The sequence below is a fragment of the Triticum urartu genome, chromosome 5 (genome assembly GCF_003073215.2).
Source record: "Triticum urartu cultivar G1812 chromosome 5, Tu2.1, whole genome shotgun sequence".
In the NCBI taxonomy this organism is placed as follows: domain Eukaryota; kingdom Viridiplantae; phylum Streptophyta; class Magnoliopsida; order Poales; family Poaceae; genus Triticum; species Triticum urartu.
In genome coordinates, this window is record NC_053026.1 from 620,047,990 (window position 1) to 620,063,973 (window position 15,984).

At 46.4% G+C, this 15,984-nt stretch overlaps 2 protein-coding genes across 2 annotated transcripts; both read right to left on the reverse strand.

Annotated features, from left to right (window-relative positions):
• Positions 1 to 955: 955 nt before the first annotated feature.
• LOC125506326 lies at positions 956 to 4,328 on the reverse strand. Its single transcript, XM_048671169.1, has 6 exons — positions 3,880 to 4,328; positions 3,727 to 3,803; positions 3,478 to 3,514; positions 2,827 to 2,992; positions 1,704 to 2,115; positions 956 to 1,507 (listed from the first exon to the last, which is right to left on the reverse strand). Exons 1-6 carry the CDS (start codon positions 4,031 to 4,033, stop codon positions 1,217 to 1,219), a joined length of 1,137 nt encoding a protein of 378 aa, XP_048527126.1. The 5' UTR covers positions 4,034 to 4,328; the 3' UTR covers positions 956 to 1,216.
• Positions 4,329 to 10,506: 6,178 nt separating this feature from the next.
• Positions 10,507 to 15,778, reverse strand: LOC125511320 (NADH dehydrogenase [ubiquinone] 1 beta subcomplex subunit 7). Its single transcript, XM_048676664.1, has 2 exons — positions 15,279 to 15,778; positions 10,507 to 10,761 (listed from the first exon to the last, which is right to left on the reverse strand). Exon 1 carries the CDS (start codon positions 15,626 to 15,628, stop codon positions 15,293 to 15,295), a length of 336 nt encoding a protein of 111 aa, XP_048532621.1. The 5' UTR covers positions 15,629 to 15,778; the 3' UTR covers positions 10,507 to 10,761; positions 15,279 to 15,292.
• Between the last annotated feature and the right edge of the window lie 206 nt (positions 15,779 to 15,984).

Here is a 15,984-nt window from a genome sequence, read left to right on the forward strand (position 1 = left end):
ACTCCACAGACAGTTAGCCATATGGGAATTGATTAGATTCAAAGCCCATTTAGGGAATTTAAAAAAGGACAACAAATACAGTGGGATGCTAGCTAAACAAGTTTTAATGAGTGTAATCTTCCCTAAATAAGAGAACAACTTCCCTCTCCAACCTGCTATTCTAGCCAAATTCTTATCAATCAGTTCCTGCAAGTCTTCCCTACTCAGTTTCTCAAAATGCAATGGGATCCCTAAATACTTGATTGGGAATGACCCAACCACACATTGGAAAATATCAATGAACTCTTCTAACTCATGGGGATCAATATTAATGGGGACTAAGGCACTTTTGTGATAGTTGATCCTCATTCCAGAGACCTGTTCAAAGCAGGTAAGAATCCATTTAAGATTTAAGGCTACTCTACTACTTTTTTCTAAAAACAGCAGGGTGTCATCTGCATACTGCAAACACGTCACCCCTCCAGGCATCAATTCAGGGCATAGCCCTTTAATTAAACCAGAGTGGGAACCCTTAACTAGCATCTTGGAGAAGACATCTACCACTAAATTAAAAAGCAAGGGCGCTACAGGGTCTCCCTATCTCAATCCTTTACCAGTTAAGAAGAAATCACTTTCTTCCCCATTCAGTTTGACTCCAACAGAGCCTCCTTGGGTAATACTTTTAATCCAACTTATCCACCTGGTCCCAAATCCTCTCAGAGCCAACATCTCACAGAGGAAATCTAGAGGAAATCTAGATTAACCTCTCAGAACAATCTTAGCATAGATTGTTGATCAGTATTTTGATCGCCTCAGAGTCTTTTTTTCTCTTTTTACTGCACCAAGGTATAGTTTCGGTCTTATTTGACTTTGCTAGTTGCCGGTGTGATTTTTGTATGTGCGCGTTGGTGCTGGTTTTGTGCATCCTAACTATGCAAAGGTCGGATGTGATGCTCGTTGTGTTTGTATCCCCTTGAGGCTTCATTTTGAGTTAATAAAATCTACCCTTTGTTGGAAAAAAAACTTCTAAGAGCATATATTGCTCTAGCCTACATAGCCATTCCAAGCGTTGGACATGGAGTTTGGATGCATTGGGCTTCACAAGTCCTGGACAAAGCTAAAATCACAGGCCGCTACTATTTAACATGGACCAGTGGCAGGCCCAAACCTGAAGCGAAAATCGGCAAAATCTGTCAGGACAGCTCATAATGGCCCATGTCAACCAGTGGGCCCGTATCTACGAGTCGTGCGTGGACAGCGACAGGTCGAGGCTGATCCGACTCCCCGACGACGACGACGACGACGAGGCTGTCGACGACGAGAGCAGGCTGCTCTCGGCGCCGCCGCCCCCGGCGGGGCACAGGGCCAGCGCCAGCGACAGCGAGCAGCCACCGTCGCGTTCGCCGGCCAAAGTCAAATTCGTGAATCCGGCGTCGACGACGTTGCCTGGCGGCTCGAGTCTGCACGGACGGACACCGTCGGTGCGGCTGGCCGTGTATGCGGCCGGGCGGTTAGGAGGCATGCCGACCTGCATGGCACGAACATCATTAGATATTCTTTACTTACTCTTCTGTAATAAGGTCAATAAATCCGTTCGGCTCTCGGCAAATGCAAGTGCAGCACTGGATTCAATCGCTCTAGATGTACATTGATTTTTGAAACAAGATATATAGAGACATTGTCACATTGGCATGCTTGCTGGTAAGCAGAGTGCACGTGCGTACCTCAATAGGGTAGCCATCGCAGCAGGCAGCACGGGGACGGGGAGGATGACGCCCCGGAGCCACCAGGAACCCCAAGAATTCGAGCGTGGAGGCGGCGGCGAGTTCGCCATCGCGGTGCAACCTTGTTGTAGGCATCCAGGGCTCTCGCCGATGCTTCTGCTTCTGCTTTATTCCCAGCGGCATCGAAGGGCGGGGCTCCACCAAACGAGCCGCGGCCATGGGTGGCGCTTGAAGCACGGCATGCGCCTGCATCATATCCATACGCACGTAGTAGTGTCCACCTGCTGCCGCCGGTACGTGGCTGGACGACGACGACATGCCCCTACCCTCGCATATTCCTCCTCCTTGCACTCTCAGCAGGCTCGTGGGGCTCGCGCTCACCTCCTCCCTTGTCTCCGTCTCAGATGCCCTCCTGTTAATTATTTGGTTGTAGCGAATTAAGTTTCTTACATAGTAATTATATTACTATAAAGTAGTACTAAAACAGCGACTATTGAATATCGATCGAATAGAGTACCGATTATCACTAAGATCTATTTCCTCCGTTCCAAATTACTCGTCGCAGAAATGGATGTATCTAGAATTAAAATACATCTAGATATATCCATACCTGCGACAAGTAATTCGAAACAGAGGGAGTACAATGCTGCCCGCACATTAGTAAATTGATCAGTGATATGTAAATATCTCGATATAGTATAGGAAAGGGGTTATGGATAATCCCACATTCCCACAAGAAAGTGTATACATGTGTACTGCTAGCTTTCCAACGGAACTCGACCGTTGGCGGTCTTGCTCGGCAAAACTTCCAAATATACTTACACGAGCACATCGCGTGCTCGGTCGGTCGTATTTTAACAATTGTAGGTACACCAAGTAGCTTGGAATATAGTACTGGTGTCAGCTCAAGATTCGAGGAGAAAAAGTGGCGCAAAAATGGAGTTCTGGTCTGAAGTGTCGCCATGCATGCATGCATTATTCATGCAGTGACTCATCAGTCATCATCACAACTGAGCCTAGCTAGCTAGCTAGGTACGGCCGGAGTGCCATGAAGAGAAAATAAGAGACAGATTGAATGAACAACCGGGTGAACAAGAAAAAGGAGCATGGAAAAGGTGGTGACCTTTTCAGTTGCGGGTGGAGCGGCAGCGTCGTCGGCTCCTTTCTAGGCTTTGGCGAGCCGTAGCCGGGGACACGGCACTCCCCATCATCATCGGTGCAGACTTCCATGGCTCCTCCTGTTGAGCGTGTGTGCTCCTCCTGGCCCGACTGTTGCACTTGCTGCATCCCTGCTCGATCCGCCACAACATGCATTGGCAAAAAGGAATTACTCAAGTGTGGAGCACAGTAGCTGCATGCATGCATGCACCGGTACGAATCGATAGCTTTGGCTGTGGCGGGGAAGTGTGCCATGCATGCATGTCACCCATGCACATGTACACACAGACTAATATGCGTCATCAAAGTGTACTACACAAAGACGATTGCATTTAACCTACGACTATCAAGTTCGAAAAGTGTTTCACTTTGTTGCGAGTTGTGCTGGGTAATTCGTTGTACGTACAGCAATTTTCGGATGCTCTGCCCAACAATCAATGGTCCCCGTGGCGATTTCTTTTTATTCAATTATTAATTGTGCTTGCTTTGGTAGTTTGTGTTAGCTTTGGAAAATATGTAACGTTGGACAGCAGATGAGCAGAAGTAACGGAAATCCTATAGAGCACATGTGCAACTATGCATATGTGGCCATATATTCATGCATGTAAATGTATACCTTGCATTCCAAGATCATTCCTCATGTTCCTGTACATCTGCTTCAAACCACCAGGCAGCATCAATCATCAGTACGGGATCCAACTCCGTCCAAGAAGAAGAAGAAGAAGAAGAAGAAGAAGAAGAAGAAGAAGAAGAAGAAGAAGAAGAGGAGGAGGAGGAAGATGCCGGGCAAGCTCATGCATGCGTGTACAAGATCCATGGGTATATGGGTATAAGCATGTAGCTAGCTAGGATTGGATTAACAGACCTGCAGATGGCTTTTGACATGAGAAATGGTGAGCCCTCCCACCCCCATCACCTGCAGAACCCGCTTCGGAGTCGCCCCTGCAATGCATGCGCGCGTTAGATCGATGCATGCGCACGGCCAAACATCAGAACGATCGAGCGAGCGAGGGCGTACTGTCGTGGCCTCCGAGGCTGTGAATGGCGTGGACGAAGCAGCGGTGCAGGGCGCTCGTCCACCGGAGGCGCGGCACCTTGGACCTGTTGTACTGCCTCACCCCGCCGCCGCCGCCTCCGCCTCCGCTCCCCTCCCTGGTTGTCCTAGGCGCCATGGTCGCCGATCTGGCTCAGCTTCGAGCTTAGATTATCTCAGCCAAAACACCAGCCGACGCAGCAAAGATAGTATGCTTTGCCTGCCCGCAGGAGCTGAGCCCGTGGTCGACCATGAGGGCCAGCTTATATACCGCTCCAACTAAACACCTCGGCAGCTCTCAGTCACAGGTAGCTAAGCTACCCAACCAAGGAGAGATGTACGGAGGAGTGTTGAATGCTGCTGCGTAGGAGAGCAGAGAGCGGGGGGAGGGAGAACAGGAAGAGACAAAAGGTTGGAGACAAAGGAGGGGTTTCAGATGCGTTGCAGGGCATATGCCTGCTGCCATGCATGCCACTGCCATGGGGAGGGGATAATTATGAGATGGGCGCAGCGCTGTTGACCCGAGCGAGGAGGGACGAAGACAGGGATGCATGAGCGGCAGTGCCAAAGCTAGTTTTCCGCCTGCCTTGTGTTCCCACTGACACGCACCTGCCTAGCTTGTCCTCTCTCCCTCCTCTTGCATTCTCTGCTCGCTTGCTACAAGTACTCCCTCCGTTTTTATTTACCTCGCACGTTAGCTTTGTCTCCAGTCAAGTTTTCTAATTTTTGACTAAAATTTATGTAAAAAATATTAGCATCCGCAATACCAAATCGGTACCATTAGAATCATCATTCAACATATTGTCATATCATATATATATATATATATATATATATATATATATATATTTGTTATTGTGAAAATTTTGATTACTTCCGATAAATTGGGTCAAACTTTATGAACTTTGGCTTAGGTCAAAACTAATATATGGAGTAAATAGAAACAGAGAGAGTACTTACCTCTGGACATGGGCAGCTTGTACATATTCATTCCGTTCCAAAATATCGATCCCCCCTCCCCCATGGATCATTCCCTCTGAATCGACCGGCAAACAACACACAAAGTTGGCCGAGCATATTAAGAGAGGCCCCAGGAATCCATAATTAAACTTGAAGTGGTGGTCCTAATAGTTTGCTTTTGATATTTGAAGTTATAGGTTTATCCTAAGTCAAACTTGTTTAGGTCTGACCGAGTCTATAGAAAAATATACCAACATCTACAACATCAAATTACTTTCATTAGTATATTTTCATACTATATATATTTAATATTGTCGATATTGGTAATTTTTCTATAAGGTTGATCAAACTTAAGAGAGTTCGACTTCAAACTTAAGAGAGTTTGACTTCGAACATACCTAGAACCCCAACAAATTTGAACATAGGAAGCATATAGTTATCCGCTTTTACAAGACGCGAAACTTGCGTTAAAGGGTCTGATCCACCTCACGAGACACCTTACAGATGGCTAGTTCTCACGAAAACACACGTTTACTGAAAAAGAGGGTAGTATGCCAAGTTATCAACACACTCGGTACCCCGCAAAAAAAATTCAACACACCCGATGAATACCACGAGAGAAGCTGGAATAGATATGCCTTGAGCTTGCTGAAAAATCACAAGTGGGTGGGGTGGTGCTTGTAGCCTTGTAGTTGTAGGTTATAGAGAGATTATGCAGATGCGAAAGGATGCGTCGAATCGGAACAACCTAGCTAGAAAAGCTCAATCTTGTCACCGACCGTGACCCATGTGTAGTACGAGATTGAGTTGTTTGTGCACTGAATGACTGAAGTAGTGCACATATGGATGTATGCACGTTTGTGACTAGCTAGCTAACTGCAGAATTTTAGCCCAGGTGGAATAAAGTGAATGCAGGTACGGTTTGATTAGTCAGAAAGGTGCATGGTTGATTAGTCGTAAAAGGACTTGAAGGATTTGATCTCTGAATTTGGACTGAAAAATAGTATAGTACCAATCAATTGCAAAAAAAGCTAGTCAACTTTTTTTTCCTTTTTTAGTCTTGGGAAAACCGAAAGGTTAGCTATCACACAAACCTAGTGAGTCTGTAGTTGAAAGGGGAATGATAGACTGAATTATCATCAGCTAGCATCAACAAGAACATGATGGAGATCAGGTGGCATCATCACTAATAGCATAACTTATCATCGCATAGGCGATTATATATGCAATTAGCTGTGGTCTAAGAGGAGAAAAACAAATTACAGATCCAATCAAGTCGAAGATGTTGAACGGCGTCATTGAGTGCGTTTTCCTCGAGAGCTCTGACCGCCGGATCTCTCCTACAGTCCTACTTACCACTCGAAGCGGCCGTGCCATTTCCATGGAAAGTTTCTAAAGGAATTTGAATACACTGGTCATGGGTACGTGCAGTCGACAAGGAACAAACTGAATAGAAGAACCATGAAAAGCGTACTACAACTTTTGAGATCTTTCAAAGGAAGGAGGGAGCTTCAGCAGGTGATGGGCACGATGTACAAAGACAGAGAGAGAGAGAGAGAAAGAGAGATAAGTGGGGGGAACAGGAGGCGTTGCAGTACAGGAGACAGCGGCGCCATCATTTCATGCAGGGCAAAGCAAGCGGATCATACGGATCATCATGGCCTCGCGCCCTACACCCACTGATCCTCTATGCCACTGCCAACACCCACCGTCGATTCCTAGCTAGCACTCCTGCGTACGTAGCAGGGGGGCCAACCGACCATGAAAAAGCTTTGCATCGATCAGTCTAGCCAACAAGCTCACCACGAATCTGCTGCTATTTCCTCATCAGTGGCAAAAACGAGCACACAAATTAACTACTCCCCCTCCATCCTATAATATAAAAACGTTTTTTACACTAGTTTATAACACGGAGGAAGTAGCTAGCTAGTTGCATGCATGATTTACCCGCAGAAAAAGTACTCCTGTACAAGTACACCCTCTGTTTTCAAACATAAAAGACGATTTTGGCAGTTTAAACTAGACTGCCAAACATGTTACATTTAGTAACGGATGTACTATTTTCTTTTTAAAAAAACGGAAGCAAAATTTTTGCCTCATCTCATTGATAAAGAGGAAGAGAATGGGCGGTTAATTAGCAGAAAACCAGACGAAAACCGAGGAGGTAGACGATCTGAGACACTGCGTGGGCGGAGCTGAAGCGGCTGTGCCGGGGCTGTGTTGCATATGGGGATGGTTGCAGGCATTGACCGGCGCACGCCATGGAGCACGTACGTACGTTCGCCATGACTTGATGTCTCTGCATGCGCCGTCTGCGTGCACATGCATGCATGGATGGACCAGCCAGCACTTGATCGCACGTCGACGGAACACGTTAAACTTGTGGTACGTGCGTGCGTATGTAGTACTACTGTGTGGTGACTACTCTACAGTACGCGTAGCAGCCGGCATGTGGCAAAGGAAGCAGGGCATGTATCGATCGATCACAAGCTAGGCTGGCAACCGTAGGGGCGGATGTGCATTAATTACCGGTGGCGCGCACAGCAGGAAAACGTTCGCCCCATACGTTTTTTTTTTTTTGAAACTGGAACACCTTGCATTCCAAAATTACGGTGGACCGACCAAATCGGCGGCCACAGCACGGGTTACATCGACGGAGAACTCCGAAAGCCAAATAGACTGGCCATACGTTTTTCCTTTTCTTTTTTTGAGTTGGAATAGTTGCGTTTCTATTCAAATCACGGCAAATTCCGATGCTACCTCTTAGACAATGCACTCTGGTGGCACCTGGAACCAAGTCTTATACGCTTATTGACGCAACCTTCCCTAACTAAAACATGAGCCGCGCTATTTGCAAAGCGACGCACCCGGCATACCTTAAACTCGTCAAGAGTTTGAAGATGTGTTTTGATCTCCTGAACCACATGCCCATACGCTGACAGAAGACAGACACTTCTCATGCTCAGATATCTTTCTTTGCCACCACCTGTGAATCTGTCTCCGGTAATAATCTCCTCACGTTGATCTCTATAGCAAGCTTGATAGCCCAGCGACAGGCTAGTAGTTCTGCAAGCTCCGGATAGGCGACCAAAGGGAAAAAATGGCACGCTCCCGCTAAGAAGATCCCATCGTGGTCCTGAGAACCGTGCCTCCGCCACCGACGCCTAATGCTTTAGACATAGCCTCATCACAATTTGCTTTCACCCAGCCAAAATCAGGCATGTCGCAACGTTGAGTTGTAGAGCACCCCTTCTCTCCTTGATGCTCTCCCACTCCTCGGTTAGCCTCATAAACCCTCTCTGCTATACTTCTGGTCTCCTCAATTTCCCGGTCATATCAAGCATTGTTTCTAGCAAGCCACAATTTTTGACTAATCTATTTTTAACTTCTAATTAGAGCGGGGAATCATTTCAATTAGAAAATTTAGCAAGTCCATGAAAAACTGCAAAACAGGCCTGGCGTACTCCAAATGCCCTCTCCACATCCTTTCTAACTGCTTTTTATCTTTGGACAAAATGAAACATTTTCTGATCAACTGGCTCAGAGATGATGGTGACAAAAGTAGCTCACGGAGAATAATATTGTCAATCAGATAGTAGTCTATCTTGTATTCATGTCCATTGACAGTACAGTTGCAAGGAGGAGGTTTCTCTTCAGTCAGCCTTGCCAGCAATGAAGACCGCTATAGCGATGTCATTGTGAAACCCGGGCATTGCCAAAGAAAGCTTGTACAATCCAGAGATCATGTGATGCATTCAGGAATGATGATAGGCTTCTTAACATGACCTTGATATTGCCCGTGTAGAGCTTTTGGACAGTTCTTCCACTCCAGTACATGCAGTCAAGAGATCCAATCAAACCTGGCCACCCTCTTGCTTCGGACATTGCAAGAGCCTCTTGGTGTCTGCTACAGTTGATTCCCTCAAGTACCGAGGTCCAAACACCGAGACCATCGCGGGAGCAAATATGACTATAGCATCTCTGCATTTGCTCTCGGGCATTCGAAGGTATTTGCCCACGAATCTGCGGGCATGGCATATGGAAGCATCCGCAATGATCTCGTGCACTTCTGATATTATAGAATCCGATCCTTCCAACGGCATCCTTCTTTAAGATGAAGTAGTCTTCAAAGGACCGGACACCATGCTAGAGATGATCAAAAACATTTTTTCGCATCCAAAAAAGCCGACGAAAGTTGTCAGCAAATAGGGCATTGGGGCCAAATTAGTCGTCCATCAGCGACAAATGGCCCGGTGTGGTGTTCCGATTAAATACTCGATGACCCTTGGTCGATCCCTTGGGTTTGAGGTCCGCTTTAGAGATGCGCCAGGATCCAACCCAAAAAAATTGCCATGTTTTTTTAACATAGTACAGAGCAAGCGCTCATACATACGTGTATACATTCACTCCTATGAACGCGCATACACACTCTATCCCTATGAGCACCTTAAAAAGACTGGGCCGGCATATCATCTTAAGAATTACAAAGTTGTCGTAGGCGCCTTGTCGTCACGGGAATGTCTTCTCCCACTGAAAGCGCATCGCCGGAAATCCTGAAATAAATCCAGAAATAATGCGAGCATCAAGGTTTCCTGGTGGGTTCGGATACCATTGTTTCTCTAACCATCCAACCACATATTGGTTTGCAAATTGCCATGTCGTTATTGGATGGAGGAGCGGGAGAGTAGTTGAGGCCTGAGAGAGAATGATGAGATGGATGACACGCGGAACAGTGACGACGCGCCGGAAGGACACGGTCGGCCTCTCTCACGAGAGCAGTAAGTGGCGGCATGATTGCGCTGCGAGGGGGGCAATGCCGCATGCAGTGGGCATCCATCCATCCATCCAATTTGCCGTTCCCTGCCTCGCTCGCCCCCACGACCACGCCATGATTCCTTCTGTCTCCCCCGCGCCCATGGATCTTCCGTCCGTCCGTCGTCCGATGCGCACGCACGCACGCACGCACGCTGCCTCTAGTCCTGGCCGGCCGGCTGGCTGGCTGGCTAGCTAGATGCTGGAGGATGGATGGAACATGTGCCCGTCTCTGTTTTCTCCGTGTGCCATCATCATTCCCCTGCCCTGCCCTGGCATGCATGCCAATGTCGCCGCCGCCCCTGCCTGCCACGCTGCATGTGTCCGCCCAGTGCACGCATATGCCGCTGCAGCGGCGCCGGCGCTCGTTCTCGTTTCATTGCCAAGGACGTCGGACGTAGGGTGACCAGGATTTGAGACCCGTCCGTCTCTCAAGCTTGCACTAGGCGATGGCATTCAAAATGGCGCTGCTCACTGGCAGACATGCAGCTAGTCAGGATCAAACATTACAGGGCTACGGGCTTGGTTCCGTTTGTCAGCGCAGTTTCACAAAAGACATTATGCCTGCGGACATTTGATGATGTCCATAGGTGATCCGCGTTGGCGTTGGAGTCGAGACCCGTCTCTGAAACTTGCATCCAGTGGGCAAAGAATGGCATGGCTCACTGGCCCAGACATGAAAAACTAGTCACGCCACCGACTGAAAAGAAACAAGGCCCGTGCATGGTCACAGGCTCAGAACAACATTTGGCCACGATAACCTCACAAGGTTTAGCGGAGTACAAGCAAAGATAATCATCTTATAACAGAGGCACTACTACATCAACGTAGCTGGCTACATAAGCAGACATCCATGCATTGCATTCAAAACTTCAAGGTGTCATTTCACTCAACGAGTATAGACATCTAGTTCCTTATTGCATCATCACACTTAACAAGAAGAAAACTGGTAGGTGCTCGCACCAAAAGAGAAAAAAGGCAGGAGGAAACAAGACGGGAGTTAATTCAAACAGAACACATGTTTTGTTCATACAAGAACAACATTGATGATCCTTGCAAGCACCGCGCCCTTCGAGCTCCCATGACCAACCCATCCTGCGCATCCAAAAGGAATCCATTGATCAATAGAAATATGATGGCTGAGTGATAAATATGCGCCACAGAAAAGTACTCCCTCTGTAAACTAATAATAAAACCTTTTAGATCATATCAGATGGAATGAAGTGTCTGGCATGAAAGGAATATAACAGAAGCAAAGACTACCAGGGGAAACAGCGTCGCATTTTCTGACCCTGCTTCAGGCCAAAACGGATAGGGAAGAAAGAAACTCTTGTTCCCAAACGTTAACCATCAGACGGGCGTAGTGATGAATTTACATGGGAGACAAACCCCTCAGAAGGCCATTGTCATTTAGGAGAATGAGATAACAGAGCAGCACCTATCAATTTTGGCCTGAAGGCACTGACCCCGCATACCCGAAATGAACAGTCAAAGGCGACAAAACCTGATGGACAGCATAGAAAGGATTGCAAATGCCAAAAACCTTCACATCAAAATGTCATGATGCACTAAGTCCGAAGGCAAGAGTACCCCACATACAGTGTAAGTGCAGGGATTCCTTTGCAGTTATTATTAACGGAACAGATGAGCCTTGACGAGCCAAAGGACACTGGTTGTAGTATGCCATTATACTCTGTCCTTTGTTTCTTGCTGTCACAGGCTGCAAACAGAATCATCAGACAAGATTGCGGAACTGCTAAGAAGACATGATTTACAGTGGACGGTTTGCAGCCATATGGGCTAGATCAGACCAAAAGATTCCTTGAATATCACATCCGTTGTGTTCTCAACAAGTCACGGGTAAGCATAGAACTCCTGATGCAAATGTAAGGTAAAACTGAAGTCTATTTCTTTGAACAAGATCTCATGATGGTTTCTTGCATGAGTTAGACAGGTTACTCGTGTGCAGGGATTCCTTTGCAGTTACTATTAATGGAACGAAATAGCCTGGACCACCCAAAGGACACTAGTTGTATGTACAAAATTATTCTGTCCTTTGTTTCTTGTTGTCACAGGCTGCAAACAGAATTATCAGACAAGATCGTGCATGTAACTGCTAAAAGGACAAGATTTACAGTGGACAGTTTGCAGCCATATGGGCTAGATCAGATCCAAAAGATTCCTTAAATGTCACATCCATTGTGTTTTCAATATGGCACGGGCAAGCAAAGGACTCCTGATGCAAATGTAAGGTAAAACGTAAGTTTTTCTTTGAGCTAGATAAAACTAAAGTCTTTCTATGAGCTAGATCTCATGATAGTTCCTTGCATCAGTTATACAGGTTACTCATGTTAAGTTGGAAGTACAGGGATTCCTTTGCAGTTACTATTAACGAAATGAATTAGCATCGACCACCCAAAGGATACTAGTTGTACGTATACCACAGGCTGCAAACAGAGTTATCAGACAAGACCATGGAACTGCTAAAAAGACATGATTTACAGTGGACGGTTTGCAGCCATATGGGATCAGATCCAAAAGATTCCTTAAATATCACGAGACATTCGTGATAATTTCAACATATCATGAGTGGGCAAAAGACTTGACTGAGTGCAAATGTGAGGTAAAAGTGAAGTTTCATATATGTCCATTTCTTTTGAATTCCATCTTATGATGGTTTCTTGCATGAATTAGAAAGGCTACCCCTGTTAAGCTTAAGTTGAACAAGCTTCTAAAAAAAAAAGCAAGCGACTTAGCAAGAAGCAGACAGAACTAATAACTAATTGTACAGAACAAATATGAATCATCACCACAATATGCTCATTTCCGAGATTTATCATATGTGGTAGTGCCAAGCTACGGTGTTTCGCATTTGATTAACAAGTTCAACAGGTGGCAATTTTTCAGTGTAAAAATCTAAATCATTAAACGGATATGACAACATATTTGCAGAAAGAATAAAAAATATAGGGTCGAAGGACAATTTTCTTAGTCTCCATCAATAGGTCACATTTTGCAATACCATCCAGTTAGTGATTTACTAGCATCTACACTCCATTCAATAGATGGAAACATAAACAGGGATCTTTTTAGCGTCGTCCATTTCAATAGAGAGATTAAAAACTCTAGCATTCGTATAGAATCTGAAGGTTGATTGCATACCAACTACGGAGTATGAAGTAAATGAGGTTTCGAAAAGTAATGTAGGGCAGATGCATTAGGTGTATTGAATTCAAGGAAGAACAGTAAGTGTGAGAATGGTCTGGGATGCTGAATGTAACCAGAAATCAACAGATATATGTACTGGTTTTTAAATAAAGTTGTGCCTTTAACCTATTCATCAAGCTGGTTAGATAACAATATGATTTATGAACTCAAGAAGACTGAGGTATATTTCACGTAGACTATTGAATTGATTAAATTGATAGAACAAACGGTTCACTATAGTTAAACACGATGCATTTCACAGTCGGTGGCAGATCTACCACTGGGGCGAGCTGGGGTGGCCGACCCAGGTCGCCGTAGCCAGAGCAGAGACCTCTCCCTACCTATTCTTGCGCTGGTTCTTTCAGATTCCTCCGGTAGCGAACAGCGGTGCTGCTGTTTGCCTGTTTATGTGACCTCTGCGCATGAAGGGGTATGTGAGGTTGAGGGAGAGAAGGTATTTTGGGCTTGGGCAGGAGCGATTGAACTTAAGGCCCAACGTGGATCGGACAAAACATCCACATGCAGCCAGGCAGCCACCATGGACGGTCTCTCAAAAAATGCCAGCATCGAGAGAAGGTATAGAACGTAGCGCTATTTGTGAGGCACACAAGCTAGTAAAATTCTGGCACTCAGATCAAGATCGTCATATTTGGCTAGGGGTTCCTCATGATCCATTTGCATCACTGCTATAATTTCTTTCGATTAATAAAGTTTTCAGCAGGTTCGCTAAAAAGAAAACCAGCCACCTCTCCCCAAAATCATCCTTCCTGAGTCGGCCAACTTCCCGAGCCCTAATCCACTGTTATGCGCCGCCGCTCACCGCTCCGTGCGGCGCTGCACCCTCCTGCTGCTCCATGCCACTCCTGCCTGCTGCACCACCACCTGCTCCGGGCCACTGCTTCCTGCACCGCCCACTCCTTGTCGTATTGTGGCATCAAGCGAGCATTTCAAGTGTCAATAGTATGTTAGTAGTTCTCATGGTTGTTTTATGCCTTTTCATGTTTTTAGTAGTTGAATTTCATGATTTTTGCTTGAGTAGACATGCATTTGTAACTTAAAATTTTAGACCCTCCTGCTGCTCCATGCCACTCCTGCCTGCTGCACCACCACCTGCTCCGGGCCACTGCTTCCTGCACCGCCCACTCCTTGTCGTATTGTGGCATCAAGCGAGCATTTCAAGTGTCAATAGTATGTTAGTAGTTCTCATGGTTGTTTTATGCCTTTTCATGTTTTTAGTAGTTGAATTTCATGATTTTTGCTTGAGTAGACATGCATTTGTAACTTAAAATTTTAGACCCTCCTGCTGCTCCATGCCACTCCTGCCTGCTGCACCACCACCTGCTCCGGGCCACTGCTTCCTGCACCGCCCATTCCTTGTCGTATTGTGGCATCAAGCGAGCATTTCAAGTGTCAATAGTATGTTAGTAGTTCTCATGGTTGTTTTATGCCTTTTCATGTTTTTAGTAGTTGAATTTCATGATTTTTGCTTGAGTAGGCATGCATTTGTAACTTAAAATTTTAGACCTTAAATGTTTCGCCACGGCTAAGCTCAACAGGAAATGCATACTTGAGATCAAATGCCAAAAGATATAGGCAGCTTTTCAATATACTGGCATACAGCAAGGCCAAATGAAAGAATGAAAAGGGAAAAAAGGTCTCACAGAGACTGAGACAGTAAGGTAGCAAGTTTGTGAATGAAGCTTTGTTTTCTAATTCAACATATAACCAGAACAGATACCCCCTCTGCTGCCAAGACCAGTCTAAAATTTTAATGCTTCACTGATGCCACGAAAAACATATATTAAAAAGAATTCCAGAATAGATTATGAATTAGCTTTGAAGCTCTACAAAAATCCACAGGCCAAACAGCAGGAATTCATGTTAGCTTTATTTACACCTATGTAACCCTTTTTCGCATTTCAAAAGCTCTATAGCCACAAAATATTCACATTTGACAACTCAAAAAGTATAAACCTCCGAAATGAATAATTCACAGGCCAAACACACAGGGATTCGGGTAGGCCTTACACCAGTGTAATCAATCCCATTTTGCACTGTCAAAGCACTGTAAGGTCGAAACATTCACAATTCACAACTCAAAAAAGTATAAACCTGCAGAATAAAAATAGAAATGGACGGAGCAACAGCGAAATGCAAGGATATGGCATGAAAGCGGATCCCAGATCCCCTGCCTACATCGGTTTACAGATCTAGACTCTAAACGTTTGTCAGCATCCCGTGAATTTGAGTCGAACCCGACACAATCGTCTCGCAATCAGCTATAGGGGTCAACCACCCTACCGCAAACCCTAGCTATCCATCGAACTCCACCCAATCAACCTAATTAATGTTGACGCAATGCCTGGAACGGAAAAAGAAACGGTGGGGAGGAGCGGGCGGCTCACCTGAATCTGACGGATCAGGCGAGCTTGGCGGTGGAGGGGGCAAGGGGCACGCCGATGGTGACGCTGCCCTTGACCTTGGCGCCCGCCTGCGCCTCGCGGATCTTCTGCATCTGGAGCATCCGCTCCATGACGAGCTCGTACTGGCACTTCTCGTAGGAGTGGCGCTCGGGCTCGCACTTCCAGGGGAGGTAGAACTCGGCGACGCGGCACTTGTTGAGAGGGATGAGGAGGTGCGCGCACTGGTCGCGGTAGGGGATCGGCAGGCGCGCCTCCGCCATCTCCGCCTGGGTCGCGATCTGCGGCTTCGAGGTGCCCAGCTGCACGCCGGCCGCCGCCGCCGCCGCCTCCATCTCTCACCTTCTTCTCTCTTCTCCGGCGAGGTCGCCGATGGGCTGTGCGGGTGCGGGTGCGGTGCGGCGTCTGGTTCGGGCGAGAGAGTGGTGGTGGGTTCCCGTCGCTCTGGAGTTTTGGACTGTGGGTGTTGTTGGTCTGGGTTCGGGCGGGCTTGAGTCGGGGCCTGCGACTGGGAGTTCTTCTAGGCCGTTAAGGAGCTCCTTTTGCATCTCTACCGCGGCCTTTTAACGGTTGCATGTATTTTAAATAATTTGCCTAAATGTCTCAAAAAAATATTTGCATAAAAAATACTGGAGTATTAAAATGTTTTGTTGTCAAAATGTTTTGCGCTATATTTTGGTTTGACTAGGTA

Bases quoted from the DNA above. Each gene is read 5' to 3' on its own strand.
- LOC125506326 (XM_048671169.1), bottom strand. From the start codon at position 4,033: ATGGCGCCTAGGACAACCAGGGAGGGGAGCGGAGGCGGAGGCGGCGGC. The intron at 3,804-3,879 runs GTACGCCCTCGC...CATGCATTGCAG, and splicing joins CAGCCTCGGAGGCCACGACA to GGGCGACTCCGAAGCGGGTT. The intron at 2,993-3,477 runs GTATACATTTAC...CGGATCGAGCAG, and splicing joins GAATGATCTTGGAATGCAAG to GGATGCAGCAAGTGCAACAG.
- LOC125511320 (XM_048676664.1), bottom strand. From the start codon at position 15,628: ATGGAGGCGGCGGCGGCGGCGGCCGGCGTGCAGCTGGGCACCTCGAAG.